The sequence below is a fragment of the Drosophila kikkawai genome, chromosome 3L (genome assembly GCF_030179895.1).
Source record: "Drosophila kikkawai strain 14028-0561.14 chromosome 3L, DkikHiC1v2, whole genome shotgun sequence".
Classification (NCBI taxonomy): Eukaryota; Metazoa; Arthropoda; class Insecta; order Diptera; family Drosophilidae; genus Drosophila; species Drosophila kikkawai.
The window spans coordinates 3,668,397-3,686,790 of NC_091730.1; the positions used below are offsets into that span (position 1 = coordinate 3,668,397).

The 18,394-nt window shown below is 38.0% G+C and overlaps 1 protein-coding gene and 1 long non-coding RNA gene across 3 annotated transcripts in view; one reads left to right on the top strand and one right to left on the bottom strand.

Moving 5' to 3' along the window:
* The window catches only part of Ccn (cellular communication network factor protein Ccn), a 64,240-nt gene that overhangs the window by 16,687 nt on the left and 29,159 nt on the right, over positions 1 to 18,394 (top strand). For both annotated transcript variants that reach the window (XM_017162916.3, XM_017162917.3), the window contains exons 2-4: positions 8,826 to 8,918; positions 14,854 to 14,949; positions 15,075 to 15,096. In XM_017162916.3, the coding sequence (XP_017018405.1) occupies positions 14,857 to 14,949; positions 15,075 to 15,096 (115 nt within the window). In that variant the 5' untranslated portion in view covers positions 8,826 to 8,918; positions 14,854 to 14,856. The remainder of the gene's footprint in view (positions 1 to 8,825; positions 8,919 to 14,853; positions 14,950 to 15,074; positions 15,097 to 18,394) is intronic.
* On the bottom strand, positions 15,505 to 16,007 carry LOC138928258 (uncharacterized). The gene is made up of 2 exons (XR_011444753.1): positions 15,717 to 16,007; positions 15,505 to 15,653 (listed from the first exon to the last, which is right to left on the bottom strand). It is a non-coding gene; the product is annotated as an uncharacterized lncRNA (long non-coding RNA).

The following is an 18,394-nucleotide window of genomic DNA, read 5'->3' on the forward strand; positions in this document are numbered from 1 at the left end:
ATAAAAGGCAACCTTTGCCTTCATAACCCTGACCCAACAGGATGGACAGCGTCTGGGAGCTGCGGAAAAACTGTCATTTCGGGACTAGAGTCCTCTATGGGCCGTGCTGGTAAAAGGGAAATGGGGGAAAGTGTGCCAAAAATGGGATGATGGAAATGGGGGTAAGGACTTTCACCTATCTGCTGGATGCTTTTCCCCTCTCCGGTTAAATGATGTGTGCATTAATCCCTTCAACATGCTTTTCACATTTTTCTTTCGTGTTACTATTTTTTTTTCGGTTCAGTTTGGTCCTGTGAGTCCTGTGAGCTGTGAGGTACCATCACTCAGCTCCTCGGCACCTGTGACAAATGTTCACTCGGCAGGTGGCCTAAAAATGGCATTGGTTGGGGGTAACAAAGGCAGGAGCAGGAGCAGGAACAGTGGCAGCGACAACGAGTAACGGAAAACTACTCGCACAAGGTCATATATTTTCGTGTCGCTTTTGTTGCTTTGCATGCTAATGAAAAATTAAAATTTCCACTACAAAAACTGTGATTCATTAGGCTGGAGCAGTGAGGCCAGGTTTGGGTACCAGGATGGGGCCAGGAAGGCAGTCAGGCATTGCCGGTGAATAATAAATAAGCCCGTTGGCTAATTAAGTGAGGAGGGACTTTCTCCCACCCTACTCCTCCTTCCTTCCCCCCACCATTTGCATTATACTTTTGTAATTTACATAGCACACGTGTCCTGAGTGTGTGTTCGAGTTGGATCGTATCCTGTGAGAACATTGCCTCATTGCAGAGACCATTCGAGTGAAATGGCAATCGATGCACATAAGAAAAATGGTTTAAAAGTGGGTAGAAGGTCGAAGAAAAATATATAAAATTGTTTCAAGAAGTAAATTTTATTTTTTTATAATTATAAAAAAATATTAAAAATAGACAAAAGAATATTATTGATTATACGAACATTATTTTGTTTGAGTTCTTATCAGTGAAACCTTTAAAACGCTTTAAAAATTATATTTAAATCAATATTTTAATCAAAATTAATTAAATATTAGCGGAATATTAATATTAATATTTTTTCCAAGTGCACTTTTAGGAGAAATAATAGAAGGTTTGTCACTGAGCAGGCATAAAGCTTATCCTGTGAATTAACCATAACCAGCAGCTGGGGCCCAGCTGTTGCCTAGTTGGTGCCACGTGACGTCAGCTGCTGGTAAGTTATGAATTATAAATTATAAGTCAACTTAATTAAATGCACACACACACATACACACCCATAAATATTCGCATATGAAAATGCGGATATTTTTGCTGCATTGCCTTAATTTATGTTTACGAATTGCAGTTAATTTACCCGCCAGCCGAACTTTATTTAATTTGGCCATAATTTGCTTTCCATTTCGGCGGCAACCGCAACAGCCCATAACACAGCATCAATTAGCCATAAATTCTCATTAGGCACAAAAGTACTTCTATAAATAAAAGGGACTGGCCAGGGAGGAATTGGAATAATCAAACCAGCCAGCAGTTGTAGATGAAAAGCCATCGCTCAGGCGAAGGCGGCAAACCGAATATAATTTCAGGCACTTGACACGCCACAAACATTAGGAAAAGTGGCCAAAACTGAAGAACTATGCTTATTGGGGGGGGGGGGGTACACTAAAAGAAAATTTAATTCATATTATAAATAATAATAAAAAAAATAAATATTTATGTATAATACTTCTTAGAAAGAGTTTTTGCTTCTTTTCACTAAATCGAAAATTAAGTTATTATTATTAAAATCCTAAATTTTCTCTCAGTGCAACTAGAGCATTTGAACAAAGACTTTCTTGGGTGGCTAAAGCTGATCATACTCCTTACAATTACAATTATTTTTCGTAGTTCTCGCCCGACTGGCCAACATTGGTGGCTGCGACGCATAAAAATCGCAGCTGTCAGTTCAAAAAGCCAAAAACTTCAGCAACAGCATCAATTTTCCACACGCCAGCGAATTTTTGTTCCACCAATCTGGCACACACACGCAGCACACACACACATAACACACACACAATCGAGGAAGACATGTGAACGCAATTTTCACGTGCAAACTTTGCTCTTCCAAAAGGCAACAAACAAACGAAGCAAATAAACCAAGTGAGATGTGTGTGGGTGGCAATTGATTTATCCGAACTTGGGATACACTCTCAGGGGACACCAAACTAGGTGTTAGTTGTGTGTAGGTGGGGAAATCACGTCCTGGCTTTCAAGGATATTTATTACAACGAATGGCCATTAATTTGAATGAATTGATCAAGGAGTTTAAGAGATGAAAATGGTAGTTATTTATACTTAAAACTAAGATTTATAGGGAATTTTTTGGGATATCTTCTTCAATTTAAATTTAAATATTAAAAGGTATTGTTTATTTTTATGTTAAATCCTTAAGGAGTTAAACCTTTCTGCAGGGCATCATCTTACTAAAGCAAGTGTAGCAATGCGGCAACGTGGCATAAGTTGGTGCAAATAAAGTAAAGTAAGCTGCACAATTTTATTTCGTGCGTTCAGAAGGGTGGTGGGGGGTTGTCAGCAGGAGGAGGAGGTGGAGGCATTCCTGGTGGGTGGAAATTCGGGACGCTTCGGGTGCTGCCAGCTAATCTCAACAAACAAAGCGTGAAACTAACAATTCTGCAAATACAGACAAAACCGCAGCCCCACCACCCGCACACAGAGACAGGCGAACGGGGGGGGGGGGGGGGGTTGGCTGAGGAGCTGGCTGGAGGGGTGTCTGGGGGGTGGGGTGTCTGGCAGGGGCGTTGGTAATAAGGGCCAGGGGAAGGGTATGGGGCCAATGGAAAACTTTGTCTTGCTCATTCGCGGCCCAAGATGAAACTTTATTTCAGCGTGTGGCAGAGAGCTACGGCCATCGAATTTATTTTCATGTCAGAGAGCTAAAGGCAGCAGCGATGTCTCTTATTTACACTTTTGTTTAGCGGAAATTAATTTATTTTTTTAATTAAAATTTATTAGGATAAAGATTTAGAATAAAGATAAAAGTACAACTTTTTATAATTATTATAATACTTAATTTTTAAAATATTAAAATTAAATAAAAATGGGAAAAACTGAAGAAAATAATAAAAATGATTAATTAAAATAATTTGTAAATATTCTTATTAAAATAAAAAAAAAAATAATAATAAATTAATACAATTATATGTGTAAAGTTGAAGCGCTAGAATAATAAATAAATTAATAATTAAATTAATAATAATAATAATTTTTTATAATTTTTTACAATTTTTTATAATTTTTTATAATTTTTTATAATTTTTTATAATTTTTTATAATTTTTTATAATTTTTTATAATTTTTTATAATTTTTTATAATTTTGTATAATTTTGTATAATTTTGTATAATTTTTTATAATTTTATTTTATCCAGTTTAATTCTTAAAATGTATATTTTCCCCATCTTCAACCCACATCCCCCTTGGCATCACTGCCTGAATTCTCCACCTCCCAGCACTTCCTCTTCTTTTAAGCTAGTCGCATTTAGAATTGGCGTTAAATTGGCAAAAGGCGATGGCTAAACAAATAATGAACTTGCTAATTTGCCATGGTTTTGCCAACGTTTCGCTACTCCCCCGGCGTGCAACATGGCGTATGAGCGATGTGCGGGCATAAATTACGCATACGCTGCGTTGCACATCTTAAGCGCGTTAAAGCATCTTGAACCGTTGGCCCAAGTGGCCACAACGACAGGCAGGCAGGCAACCTTGGCTAGCATAAGCAACAAGCGACTCAGAGGCTAAGCTCTAATTTTCTCACGTACTTGTAAATTTTGCGGAAAACCGCAACAAATTCACTTATAAAAGTAATCTAGAAAGCGCGTACGCAACCGGAAGCACGAAAAGGCGCGGGAAATACAGGAAAAATCCAAGTTAAAAAGGGGGGGGGTACGCAGCGGCGACGAACACAGAAACCTAAAAACGGAAAACGGAGCGAGGAAAAAAAAAGGAAACAAAAAGCGCACAAAACTCGTCCTCGTCGTCGTTGTCGTTCGTCGTGTAAAGAATTGCGTTTGTCGCGACACGGCGACAACTTTTGCCACCGCGACGTGGTATGAAAAGGACGAAGGACGAAGGACTAAGCTTTAAGCGGCCTCCACTTTATCACAGATTTAAAACGAAATGAATGTAAGCACATTAAATGGCTTGGACTCGGTCCGGGTTGGAGCTTCTATTAAAGGTTCTTCATAGCCAAGGACTAGAAAAGATTTTGCCCTCAGGGGAAGACAAAAAATTAAGGGAGGAGGAAGTAAGAGAGGGTGTTGCCTTGTTAGGGGTGGCAAATGAAAAAGTTTCCAAATGCAAAGTTAGTTTATGGAGAAAACAAAAAAAAGGATTTAATTGGAGAGCGATTTGTTGGGCAGTTAAGAACATGACAAGTTGCTCTTATCATTTTGCTTAATTTACAAACCATTTTGGGCGAGAAAAAGGAAAAGCTAGAAGCCAGCCAAGACCTTGGGGATTCCAGAGAGATGTAAAACAGAAATTAAATTAACCATGAAAATAGCTTTAAATGAGTCTGTTAAAGTTTGAAAGTGTTTAATTAAATTTGTAAAATAAGCAAAGCATAAATAGTTTTGCTAAAAGTACTTACATTTACTGAATAAATATTCTTAAAATATAAATTAAATAAATAAATTTAAGATCTACTTCTCCCCTTCTTACAAACAAATAAAATTAATTATCTCACTAAATTCCACAAATTGAATAGGCTTATCTTAAGGAAAAATAACTCTAAATCACTCGACAAGTTTTGGCTTATATCTGTCGAAAAGTTTTCGATTTTTAGAAAAGTTTTAGGCCGCTTATCTGGGCTATTAGGCTGAAATGCCATTTGTTGTGGCTTCCTTTTGTGTGGATTACAAGTCTCCTCCTCTTTATACTTTTTCTGTTAATTTCTTTGATATCCTGGCACAAAGGCTGGTACTTGTACTCCCAACAAATGAATATTAAATAACCTGATAAAGTTCTGTTCCAAATTATTGCCCGCAGCACGACCGCGGAAAATTCTCTCCCTGCTACATCTGCAATTAGAAAAACAACTTTTTTATGCTGTTCAACATTCGTTACAAGCGTTGAAAGTCTGAAAGTCGGTCGCAACAAATCCAATTTTCGGCAGCGGCAAAGAAGAGCAAAAAAAGTTAAATTATCAAAAGAAAAAAATAAATTGTAGCTTGGGCATAAAGTTGGTTGTCTGCGGGTAAGGCAAGGACAATGTCAGGATGTAGGATAGACCAAAAGCCCCCCGCCTGCAGCTATGTGTCACAATTTTCCGGGACGAATACTCCATCGTTATTAGCAGCCAAAAACAGGGAAAGTTTCGCTCACGAAGCTATGCTTTTAATAAACTTTTACTTGGCATTTGCCATTTGGCATTTATGCAAATTGCAAATACAATAAAAACACACGGGAATATTGAGTGGAAGGGCGGCCAATAACAACAAATTTCAATTATGCCATCAAATCTATTTAGGTGTATAAATATTTGGGCATTTTCCGGTTTCCCAACGCGCTACGCTTGGTCTCGCCGGAATTGCGGCGTGTAATTTACAGATTTTCTTGTTAAGATTGTGGCCAAAGTTTTCCCCATCCCCAGCTTTTTCCTTTTCGCCATTGTTCGTAGTTTTTTAGGGCCCTCGAGAAGGCCATAATTGGCCCTATATATATACATTCTCTGGCACATAAATTTCCCACTGAATATTTTACAACTCATTGCTGGTGTTTGCATTTGTGACTGCCTTAAATTCTGGCTTGATTTGATTTCATTTCAATTACGAGTCGAGTCGAAAATAAGCTCTGTAGAGACCCCCAGAGACTGTTTTCAAGATCATTAACAAAGAAGAGGGAAGCAGGACTTGGCCAAATTAATCAATTATGCGAGTGTGTGTGTGTGGCCTGAGTGGGTCCTTGTGCCGCCTGGCAATTTGCTTAATTAGTAAAAATGCTAACAATAAATGAGGGCTTGACAAAGGCCAGGGGTTTTTATATACCAAATAATTTTTAGGGGAATTGTTTTTCAGATGGGAAAGTAAACAAAAATGATATATTTACTTAATATTTTTATAATAAAATGTTTAAGAAACCTAGTAAACAAAAACCATCTTGATTAACTAAATATTTTGGTAAATATCTCTAAATATCTCGAGTTACCCATAAGTACCATATCTGTGTCGAAACACTCCAAATCGCTTTTTGGCCACTCAAAGAAATCAATCATAGCCACACTTGGCCATTCATTTTCACATTCCAAAGACTGCCCTCCCATTTGCCAGGATATGTTCTATGGTCGTCCTGAAGTGCCTGGGTCATTTACTTTATTGATTACAACTTTCTCTTGTTTCCCATAGCAAATACAAGCAGAAAAAAAAGAAAAGCGTAGAGAAAACAACAGCAATTTGAGTTGAGCCAAGGATATATTCACCATAACTGGCAGGATATTCCCAACAGATGAGGCCAAAGAAGAGGAAGTTGCCACAAATGTAGCCTTGATTAAAGCCGCTTTATTCCGGCTGAAAGACCTGGTCTGCCTTTTGTTATGTTTTGTTTTTTTGTGTATTTTTTTTTATTATTTTCCTTAATGTCGGCGAATGCATAAATAAATTTTCAATTCACTTGCATGTCTGGGCAATCACTACAAATAAATAAAGCGTAAACCGAGATCAGAGAGCACACCGAGAGCAGCATAAAACTGTCATAATTTATGAAGTTTATCATTTGCTTGCTGGCTTGTGTTTTTATATATTTATTTATTTGTCAGAGGGGGCGCACCCAAAACGCATTTGTGTCAATTTAAATTTATGTAAACATAAAATGGCCAACCAAAAAAAAAGAAGAAATAAAAAAATAAGGAAAAGGAAGTCATCCTGTGTGAGAGATGTGGTCCTTTTACTTGGATATCACATTTTTCATTCGCTTTATGGTACTCTTTCTTTGTTTGTTTGAGTAATGAAGGTTTTTATGTTATGTTTTTATCAAAATTATTAAAGAATAATAACTAGTAATTAGAAAAAGGAAAAAGGAAAAGCTGGGACATTCAATCTCAAAGTAAACATTATCTAGGAGCTAGTAACTTATACCTGAAAAAAATATTGAAAATATATTTATTGAAAATCCCAAAATAAAGAAGAAATAATAATAAATTCTTTAAAAGAAAACCTAATTAAAACATTAAAACCCCAATTACCTAAAATATTTACCAAGCAAACCCTTAAGAAGGGCATCCAAAAATCCTTAATCAAAAAGCCAAAAACATCCCGCCTTCATGGTTATCCTCCAGAGCGACTGCCACGGCTCCTTCCTTTTTTTTTTCCTCTTTATGATTTAATGCGCGCGGCACGCCGTGACGTTCACTTAGGCATGGACAACACAATAAAACTCCACAACAGCCAGAGGAATATCAATATATGGGCAGGGACACGCAACGGGAAGACGAAGGAGGGGGCAGCAGGCCAGCAGGATACGCTTTTCCGGGCCGCCTGCGCACTTTTGACATTTCATTATCCTGTTAAGTATTCAAAAGTCAAGCAAGCCCAGGCACCGGACGAGGACATGAAGAGGGACACAAACGCAGGACAAGAGCAGAAACAGAAACAGAAACGGGAATGGGAATGCGAATGGGAATGGGAACAAGAGCAAGGGGAAGGACATGTCTGGGCCATGGCCAGGACATTGGCTCCCCTCATCCCGACCAGGTCCTGCTGCGTTACCAGCTTATCATTTATGCCAAACGCGTACTTTTTGGCTTTTAGTCGCAGCTTCTTGGCTCCTTCTGCCATTTGTTTTGTCTGCCGGTAATGCCATGCGGAATTGCCTTTGTGTCCTTGCCGTTTATGACATTGTATTCGAATCTCATATCTGTGTGTGTGTGTGTGTGTGTGTGAATGTGGGTGGTGTATAAATTACATTACATAACAAGCAATATAACAAACGATAACAAACACCTTGCCGCAGCCACAAACACATATCCAGGGAGCAACAAGGAAATGACAATGATCAAATATGAAAGAAAAGGTGCCAAAGGAACAGCAGGAGTAGTACGAAAAAAGAAAAGGAAAACAATTTCATAAAAATGTTTCAACGATTTTGATTTGTTGGAATCAGCTTTATGGTCTGTCATTTGTTTATGCCAAATGTTAATGATGGTTTCGATATCTTGCTTGCCGGGAAAGATATGGGTTTCTTTCTCTGGGAAATCAATTAGGAAAATGTTTGAAAGCTAAAAATATTATAAATCAGTTTTTCTTTTATAAGAGATTATGTTTTAAAGAAAAATGTAAGCCATTTTGGCCAAGTTAGCTTAAATAATTGATTTAGCCACAAAAAGCCAATGAAAAGTCTCTCAAGAAACGTCGTTTAAGTAGACTTCTTTATTTAGTTTTTTTTTTTAAATCCATCTTCAACTAAAATAAATTATTTAAAAAAATATTAAATCCCTCCATTTCCACCTCCTCTTTGGTTTTAATTTGAAATTTTTGCTCTTAAGCACGTCTAGGAAAAAATCCCTAATTGTCCTTAGACTCGAAGTCAAATCAGTCAATCGATTGAGCCTTAAAAAGTCAATTAAAATCGTCATCAAAGAAATCTCCAGCTAAATAGTGCTCTTGAGCAATTTATTTACGCACAGTCCACTGGCCCTAAGTCCCTGAATCCCTGAATCCCAGAGATCCCGGAGATGTCTCTCTGGGCAGTATCTCAATAAAGCAATCAGTGCCACCTACCAAGCCACTGAAAAGTGTGCGTATATGTGTACTTGCAATATAAATTCCATTTCATTTCATTTTCCTTGCAGGCAGGTGGGCAGGATCCAGGAGAAGGAGCAGGAGCAGGAGCAGCCAATGCAACCTGCACAGCAGACATCATTAGACGTGAATAGCAACCACACGTGAGTAACTTAGGGGCCTTTGGCGCCCACGGACAAACATACAGACTATATCGACACTATATATCTCGGACATGTGTCGGCCATCAACTTATGCAATCAACGATTTGGCTTTGACCGGGGCAAAACTTTACTGAGACTGAGACTGAGACAGCGACGGAGTCTGAGTTGGTAGCCGTCGGGTGCTATGTAAACTAGGACCAAAGACGATGGCGATGGCCCAAGGAGTAGGAGGAGCGGCCCGAACAAATGTTTATTTAAGCATAAAGCCACGTACGCCTCCGGAACATATACACGGCATGTGAAAGCACTGAGAAAAATTAGGGGATTTAAAAAGAAAAGTTGTAGAATTTTATACAAAGTTTTAGTTAGAATTTGAATGAGTAATTAATTGTTAATTGTTCTAGCAGCCCTTTTAAATATAAAATATATACAATTAACTCCCTTTTCTCCCAGTGTACACATACTGTTCTTTAGTGTGTGCGCTTTGGAGCTATGTACTTAGGCACAGCTGTACTTGCAGTCCGTGCTTGGTAATTACATACAGACTACGGGGCCAGGAGTCCTGCCAATCCGCACTTTGTCCTCTTCCTTAGCTCCTTTCCGCCCCAAACCCTCTCCCCCTCCCCCTCCCCCAGATGCTCCTTGGGGCTGCTGGATAAATATTTGGTTTAACCTTTTTCCTTTTGTGCGGCTTTGGCTTCGTCGTCCGCTTTGTATTTGCCTTTGGTTTTATGGCAGCGCCTGTGTCACTATTTCATTTCGATTTGAGCCGAGTTTGCCGCAGTCCTTAGCCAGATTTGTATCCTTAATTTATTTGTTTGCGATTTCCCAGATATTTTGTAATTGAGTTTTTCCTCCTCGGTTTTTTTTTTTTTTTAACGCTGATGAGGGTACAGAAAAAATGACAAATGTTGAGAGTTGGCAAAGAATAAAGAGGAAAGGCAAACTGTTGATATTCATTGGACAGGACACGTTCACAGTCCAGGATATATTTATACCGTGTTCGTGTGAGTTCAAGTTTCAAGGGAAATGTGTCTCCTGGGTAGGCAGCAGCCGGGGAGAGGAATGTAGAAAATACTCAGCGACTTAATTTATCGTTATGAATGAATCACTTTGCCTTAAAGTCGGCGACTCTTCTTTGGAAGGACACGTACCTCTGGCGACAGGATATACTTTTGACTTAATTTGATTTCACCCGAATGAATTTCAATTAGCTTCAAATGAAATTTACGCTACGTTAAGTGATTCGTAGCAAGATAAAAGGCTTTTTCCCAGCTAGTTTGGGTGACATCTTAAATTGAAGGGAAGTTTCACTTTCTTCTTTGGCCTTAGATTGATTATGATTTCTATCTGAGGAGGCAGGATCTAGCACAGGGATTTACTCAGTTCAGCCCCTCCATTGTTAAGCACCGACACTTAACCGTGTCGTGCTGGGATTTATAGAGCTCCCTGACCTCACTCTACACATCCTTCAAAAGGAGATACCTTATATCCTTGTTACTTGCACAGCTTGGCTGTTAGTTTTCCTCCTGTTTTGTGGCCCCCAAAAGTTGATTGATTTCTGTTCTAGGGCCAGTCTAAGCCCACCCCTTGCTAGTCGTGACAGTATATTGACGCGCAGTCATAAATAAAAACACTCAGATATTCATGCCAATGATTCCTTGTGTTTTTTTTTTGTCTGTTGTTCTCTGTTGTCTGTTGTTGTTCATTGAGGAAAGCCTGCGGCAAAATAACCTCATACCACACACACAAATTGTATCACTTAGTATGGGTATGTAGCCTATAGTTCCCTTTTTTTTGTTACACAATAAGAAAAGAAATGCAAAATTATTCTTATATTGTTTTTTAATATCAATTTAAATTTTAAATATCATTTACAACAGATAAAAGATTTAAAATCATTTAAATATGTGGCCCAAAAGTATGCCACAAAAAATTACATTTACTTTTAGAACTCATAGCACACTTTTAGTGTTATTTTAAAGAGATTTTCGATTTTTCCAGAATTATGTAATTCCAATTTTCATTATTTTTTCGCAGTTCATCACTGTTCCCATTGTTGCATGTTGACGTTGCCTGGTTTTGATCCATTTGCAGTTGGTGGAATAAATAGGAGTGAGTTTCGGGTCACGACTCCCTGGGAATCCTGAGCGTTTTGTTGATGATTTGCAGGTTCTTGAATAATTGATGGAATGACAGTCTTTCGATGTGTCAGCATTGTTGTCACGCGTTGTTATCATCCCGATGAGAGGCCTCAACAGCTCGCCAATGATGATGGCGTTCATCATCATTATTATATTGTCATCGTTGGCATCCTCCTCCAGAGTGTGTGTGTGTCATGTTGTATTTTGTGTGTGTTTTGAATAATAAGATGCTAACGTTGCAATACATCCGCTTACACACGCACACACCACTCCCCACCACACCCACTATGCGGCTTATGAATGATGAGCAGTCAAACAATCAGCTTTGGCCCCGCCAGAGAATCAGGATTTATACTGATTTACACACATAAAAATAGGAAGGATAACCAAAAAGCTGTGAGGCTAATGTCCTGCCCATTATGCTCAACTTCAAAAATTAAACAAGATTAATTTGTTGGCTCATTTAAAATGGCTTAACAATATCATTAATTTCCAGAGACCGGAAACCAGAAACCAGAGTAAACATATTCAGGCGGACAAACATGGCTTAAAAAACGGTTTAAAGCCATCGAATTATGAGGGGGTGTGTCTGTCTCTGGGATCATTAATCAATTTGTGGGGTAAATGGCCATTTAAAAAGGTCATAAAATCCTGTCAGCATAGCCCCAACTTCCAGGCTGATTTTTTGCAACTTTATAGGATTTGGTAAATAGGGAAAATATGTACTGAAAAATTGCTATAAAATTGTGGTTTTGTGCTTAATTTTAACGATATTAATGTGTTTTTTTTTTCTAATTGTAACTTGTTTGTATTTTAAGGACTCTTCTTATAGTTTGTTTTCTTGTCATTAAAAACTAAGAGTATAATTTGTAAATCAGGTCTTTGCTTTCTATGAACCAAAGAAACTACATATTTTAATTCAAAAGAATCTTATTTTTCGGCATATATGTAGGTCAAACTTTTTGCTGCATATAATTTATACATTTTTCGGGGGCCCTGAGAAGCATCATCTGAGCTAGTTCCTGTTTTGTTGTTATCTATTCATTAATTTTAATGATATGGCTCCCCAGAGGTGTCCCATCCTGTTCTGTGTTTTGAAATCATCAACTTTACTTGCGGAGAATCCTGCGGCAAACATTTTTAAACGCTTTCAGCTGGCACAGACTTTTCCGTTTTCCTTAATCCCCTATCCTTTTTGCTTTTGCTTTGGCTTTTTCCCTGCTCATTTCCGAAGTGACATACACAATTTGTGCTCCGCTCGCCTCGGGCTGAATGGGTGTATGGGTTACTATATGGGTTAGGTGGCGAGTGGGTTGTCTGCTGCCCCCTTTCATCATAATTATAAACACAAAACAGACAGCAGGATGGATGGGTAAATGGATGGGCTTTCACTGGGGTACATACAACTCTTGTTCGCTACCTCCTTGCACTTTTCCATTTACCATTTGCCATTCAAGGCAAGGTAGAGCAACATGTGGTAGTCTCTGTACGTGGCCCACATTCGTGGCCCTCTCGCAATTAACAGATCAGAGCGATTCATCTCCAGACTCCGACGATGGCGGGCCATCCATTAAAAAGGGGTTCCAGGGGCTCTCTTCCAGGACCTGTGATTCCTGTGAACGCCTTTGTTAACCGGTCTCAAGCGCCTCGTTGGCTTTTATTATTATCGTTGACCAGAGCTGGCAGGTTGTGAGGTTTTTTTTTATTTTGAGAGAAAAGTGTACTTTTAATAAAGAATTCTTAATTGGGAAAATGTGTATTATCTTATGTGATGATTTCTTTTAATTAAAAGATAAAAATTTCAACAGAAAACCTAAGAACTTTAAGATATTATTAAAGATAACTTATTTTTGAGCCTTTAAAATAATATTAAAATATTTTTCATCACCAAAAATTAATATAATTTGTAGTTCAAATTGATTTATATTTAATTTCATAATACTTTTTAGACAATTTCTTATTTTTTTAATAATTTTCTAATAACATAATCAAAGCCAGTGTCCTGGCAGCACTATCTACTCCTGTGCCATGTGAATGTCCCTGTCGATTTACATTTACATTTACATTTCCCCTCCGTCATCGTTCACTGTAATTACGATAATTACGACAAGAACCTGTGAGGGAGGGGAGGGGGATAGCTCCTTAGAGCAGCACCTTAATGAAGCCGCATTCAATGCAGTCCACTGATGCAGTCCCTCTGCATCCGAATGGGTGTTCCACATGAGCGATGGCCACTCATCCGTCACTCTCCGGCTGTCCGCTACCGTCCAATTTCAATGTCCTCGCTCTCGTTCCCATTCTCCACCGTCGTTGTCGTCCTGTTTATCCACTTAGCAGCTCACGGACCTCGTGTCGTTAATTGAAATCTTTCGCATTAAGCCGCAGGACTCCCACCAGCGTCCTTCAATCTTCGCCCATTGCTTTTGCGTTTCCTCTTTTGTTCCACCGGTAGCCGGGCATTTCCGCTTATTGTTTTTTTTTGTTATTAAAGTTTAATTAAATACCTTTTTAAAAACTCTCACGCATGAGTGGAAAATATTTTTTAATGAGCTTTTGTGCCTGCCTTTTGTGTGTGAAAAATGAAATATACGTCAGGGCGGCGGCCAACACGGCGTATGCGTGTTTTTCTTAGCCTTTAAAAAGCGCGTAAATTGATTGCAAACAAAGCGGGTAAAAAGCATACAGACAAACACCTCGGAAATAATTAACACTCCCAGGCGTTAAAGTTGCAACCATAAATATATCAGTTTTCATGAAAAAAGAATGGGAAATGTATATTTAAACCGAAAGTGTTAAAATGCTGATGACTTAAGCCCAAGGGAGACCCAGAGGTATTTTGCAGATGGAAATTAAAATTATTAAATGCCATCATCCATAAAATTTGCACAGGTAAAACTCCGAGCAGAAAAAAGCAAATATTAACTTTCATCTTTCAGTCTGGAAACAAATTCAATTGGCATTGTTCTAGCATTAACTTCATTATTATTATTATTTCTCTCTTTAAACAAAAGCCTTTTTGAAGTGGCAACAATTAATAGCAATTGAGTTTGTTTTGTTTGAAGTGAAATTTGATCCATATTGACTTTTCATTATGAAATAAATGACCAATTAGCAGGGAATCACTTAATCAAATCATTTAAATTGAACTTTGAGTGTTTAATAATGGAAATAAATACCATTTGTAAACTTGACATGCTGAATAAAGGTAATTAAACATATTACTTAATAGCAAAAATAAATAAATTCCATTTTAATTGCTACATCAATTCACAAATGTTGAAAATGTTGCCTTTGGCAAGGTCATCTCTCTCTCTAATTATTCACCTCCGTTTTTTGTATACATTTTTTGTTTCCACATAAAATTAACAAGAAATAAAAAGCTGTATAAATATTAATAAAATTACTAGGCACACACACAAAAAAGAAACTTTTACAAGTACCTGGCCTGGATTAATTATACCGTTTGCAAAAAAAAAAAAACACAAGAAAAACTTTCGCTGGCAAAAATACTTGTGATATTAAAGGTGGGCTTTGGTGGCGTGAAAATCTCCGGAAAATTTAGGAGAAAGGAGCAGGAGCAGGAGCAGATGCTTGGCAAAAAGCCCAAGCTAAAATGCAAAACACAACCGTAACCATGGCCGTTGTCGTAACCATTAGCCGTAACCAAAAACCGAGCCAGACATTGAATTGACCTTAATAAAGTCGACCTGCCTGGGCCTTTTCTTTATTTTTATTTTTATATATATACTCCGTTGCTACTTGTAAATAATTCCAAGTTTCTCTCATTTCAGAAAATGCTGATACTGCTGCCGCTGCTGGGGATTTTTGGTAATGCTCTCGTTGCTGAAGTCGAGGCCAGTCTGAGTCTGGGCTTTAAGGCCATCAAAGTGAGTGTGAACGAAATGCGAATTCAGCCAAGCCATGAAAATCTTTTATGAATGCTTTTAATGCTCTCTCTTTTCCTAATTATGCAATCCCATTCCCATTGGTTGTTTTTTTTCATCTGGATCAGTTGCCCAGGCATCCCAATCCGGGTAAGTTCCTCAGGATTTCGATTTCGATTTCAATTGAATTGCACAGCTTCGATGCGTATTTTGCAATTTGGAAGTTGAGTTTGAGGGGAAGATTTCCGAATTACATTTACTGTGTGTAATGATTAATGAAGGCCAGTGTTGGCATCAGAAAGGGTATATAGTTTAATTTCCTATAAACTTCAAAAATTAAATTTCTCAGCATCACTTTTCCTTTATCAAGGATATCCTTTTGCAAAAATATCCCCTAAAATGACAGCAATTTTCTCAGAAAAAAAGCAAATAAAGGGAAATAAAGCGTATACAAAATTTGACAGGCACAATAGATGGGCCCAGAAATTTCATTAAAACTTGCAGCAAGGAAATGTTGTTTCGTTGTTCCCAATTCCACTTGCTTGTTCGCTTTTGCCAAAAAGTTGTGGACTCTCCATGCTCCTTCTAATATTGATTGTGCACCTATATAACCAGCAGCAGCATCCTGGATTTCAGATTCCGGATCCCAGCTTAGAGTAGCTTAGATATACCATCTCCTGCGACACACACACACACTCACCAGCTAACTAACGAGTAAAGTGATTTTAATGGTTTTATGTTCGATTCGTTTTCTTCGTTTTTTTTTGTACCTCCTCCCACTCGTAGTCAGACTTTTTACCAATTCACCCCGACATGTGCCATTTTCCATGCTCTTTCTATGCTTTTCAATGCTTTCAACACACACATGATGTTGTCGTAGAAAGCTGTTCGAAATTAAACAGCAGCCAGCCAGTAGTCCCGTCCGAGAACTGTGCCAGAAACTTTTCGTTTCGATTCGATGCGATTCGTTTTGAGGGCGTTACAACAGCAGCAACAAAACTCCAACCAATATCGTGCTTCCTCTATATTATATATGTTTTTTTATATATTTTTTTGCCCCATTCGAGTCAAAAGTTTTGAGTCAAATGCCAATACAGCTTGTGTGTGTGAACCAAAATAAAAGTTTTGCCGGCCAAACTGAGCTCAGGACTCCTGGTGGCCCTCGCACGTAGTCCAGCGAGTGGTCCTGGCCCAGGACATATCAATGCCCCACACGTCAGCATTGGCTGCTTTGGTATGCAGAGGGAAAAATATATAGGAATTCATTTTTAAGGTCTTTTAGAAGGGTTTTTAAATGTATTTTTAACTATGGAAATCTTAGGAATATTTGTGTTTCCTTGAAAAGTAAAAGATTTTTGTCTTTATTGTATTTCAAGCTAAAGAAATTCTAGAAATATTTAATTTTACTTAAAAACTAGAAGATTCTTTCCTTTTACATTTATTAAAAATTTATTAAAAATTGTAAAACCCCTTTCTTTTGTATAAATATCACTTTTTTGTTATATTTCTCTCAGTTTTTAGCTAACCCTCCACCCAAGGACCTAAGTTGCATTGTTCAGGCGGTGCAGAACAAGTTTATTTAAACTGTAGAACTTGCTCTTTATTCCTTAGAAAGTTTACCAGTAACACAAAAAATGCCAAGACTCCTGTGAACTTGGCCCAAACATATTTGCGAATACGTGAAGCAATGAAGAGCTCTCACAAACAAGCCATAAAAGTTCACTTCGAATGAGCTGCAAAGATTAGTCCTGAACATATCATTTGCAGGCGATGCCAAGGCATGCTCATGGTCATAAAATTTGCAAAAAACTTTCTCTAAGAAAAGTTGCAAAGGAAAAGCCATTTTACAAATGCCTTTCAATCATACAAGTTGAGATTTATGTGTTACTTCCTGTAAAGTAACTTTCTCTATTAATATGCATTTGAATTATTAAAAATTAGACTGAAACCACCTTTAAACTATTTCAATTCCCCACTTAGCTAATCGGATTTTTTCTCAGAGTTTTCCCAGCTTGTTGAACTTTGATTTTCCCTTTGGCCATCTGGGCCAAGTGTATTGTCAAACATATATCCTGGGGACAGTACAGATTTTAGTTTTCTGAAGTAGAATTTGGTAACAATTTTGCAGCCCTCAATCACATGTGTTGATGTCCCAAGCAAACACTTGAGATACAAAAATTGCGCATACGCAGCATGGGCCAGGGTTCTTTTTGGAAACTTTTGTTTGGTCTAAGGACTACTTTGGCCTATTTTTTTTTTTGCTATATCCATGATCTAGCCAGACGGCGAGGGCACTCAAAACTTGTCGCACACGCTCGAGTGCTGTAAATCTTTGCACAAAATGAAACTTTATTTGGTCATGGTCATCAACGACTTAAGTAAATCTAAAAACTCTAAGTAAAACAAACACTCCATCGTAGGGCCTTGCAGAAGCCGCATAAAACAAATAAACTGCGGACACGTGACCCCAAAATGGGGTGACGGTGACCCTGCTGGGGTGCACCATCATTGGCAAAAAAGGGTAGAGTTCATTTCGAGCTTAGGTATATGTATATTATATATATATATTATGTATAGCATGTAGCCAGGCAGAGAGACATATCTGCGACCCCTTGAGTGCGCTTTGCCGAGCATCCGAGGGCCTTTAATGTTGTCAACGAGCGGCAGATAAAAGCGCTCGCATTGCACATTCCAGAGTTCACTTCCGCATACACTTTGCTGGTAGGAAGGGTATGTTGGATATTGGATCATTGAAGAGGTAGAACATAAATATTAAACCAAAATTTATATGAATTTTTCTGAGTAAAGATCATATTTTTATAGATTCATTTCTTTCAATCACAAAGAAGTTCTTTTTTAAAAAGTAGAAAAACCGTATTATAAATCATTTATATTCAGGTCTTTGTTTGTTCTTTATTTTCTCAGGGCTTATATATTTTTCCTACATACGAAAAAAAAGTATATAATCTTCGTTAAAATCCTTACCCCTAGTGCCTTGCCCTTGTCTTTACTCAGCTCGATTCGTTAAGGATAAGCGATTCGTTGTAACGAACTCGCTCACACAAAACATCCTCACAGGTGCATGTTCGAATAATGTCTCTGTATAAAGGATATAAGGATATCTTACACCCACACCCACACATCCTGAGTGTGTGCAGACATCTTCCTGAGAGTACGGAAAAATACATTAAGAAGATTGCACTCTCGAAAATGACACAGATGCCGGGTTGAAATACCCTCTAAGACTAGAATACTCCAATTTCCGCCTCGACTGGCGACTTTTCAATAATAAACGTAAATTGCTAATGTCATAAAGATGCGACAACGTGCCCATATTCATTACAATCAGCTAGCGCAATGCCAATTTTCACATTAACCATTGATGCCAAATGAATGATGATGCCAGTAGTAGTAGACGAGGTGGTCTGTGCTCCTCCCTGCCGTGGCA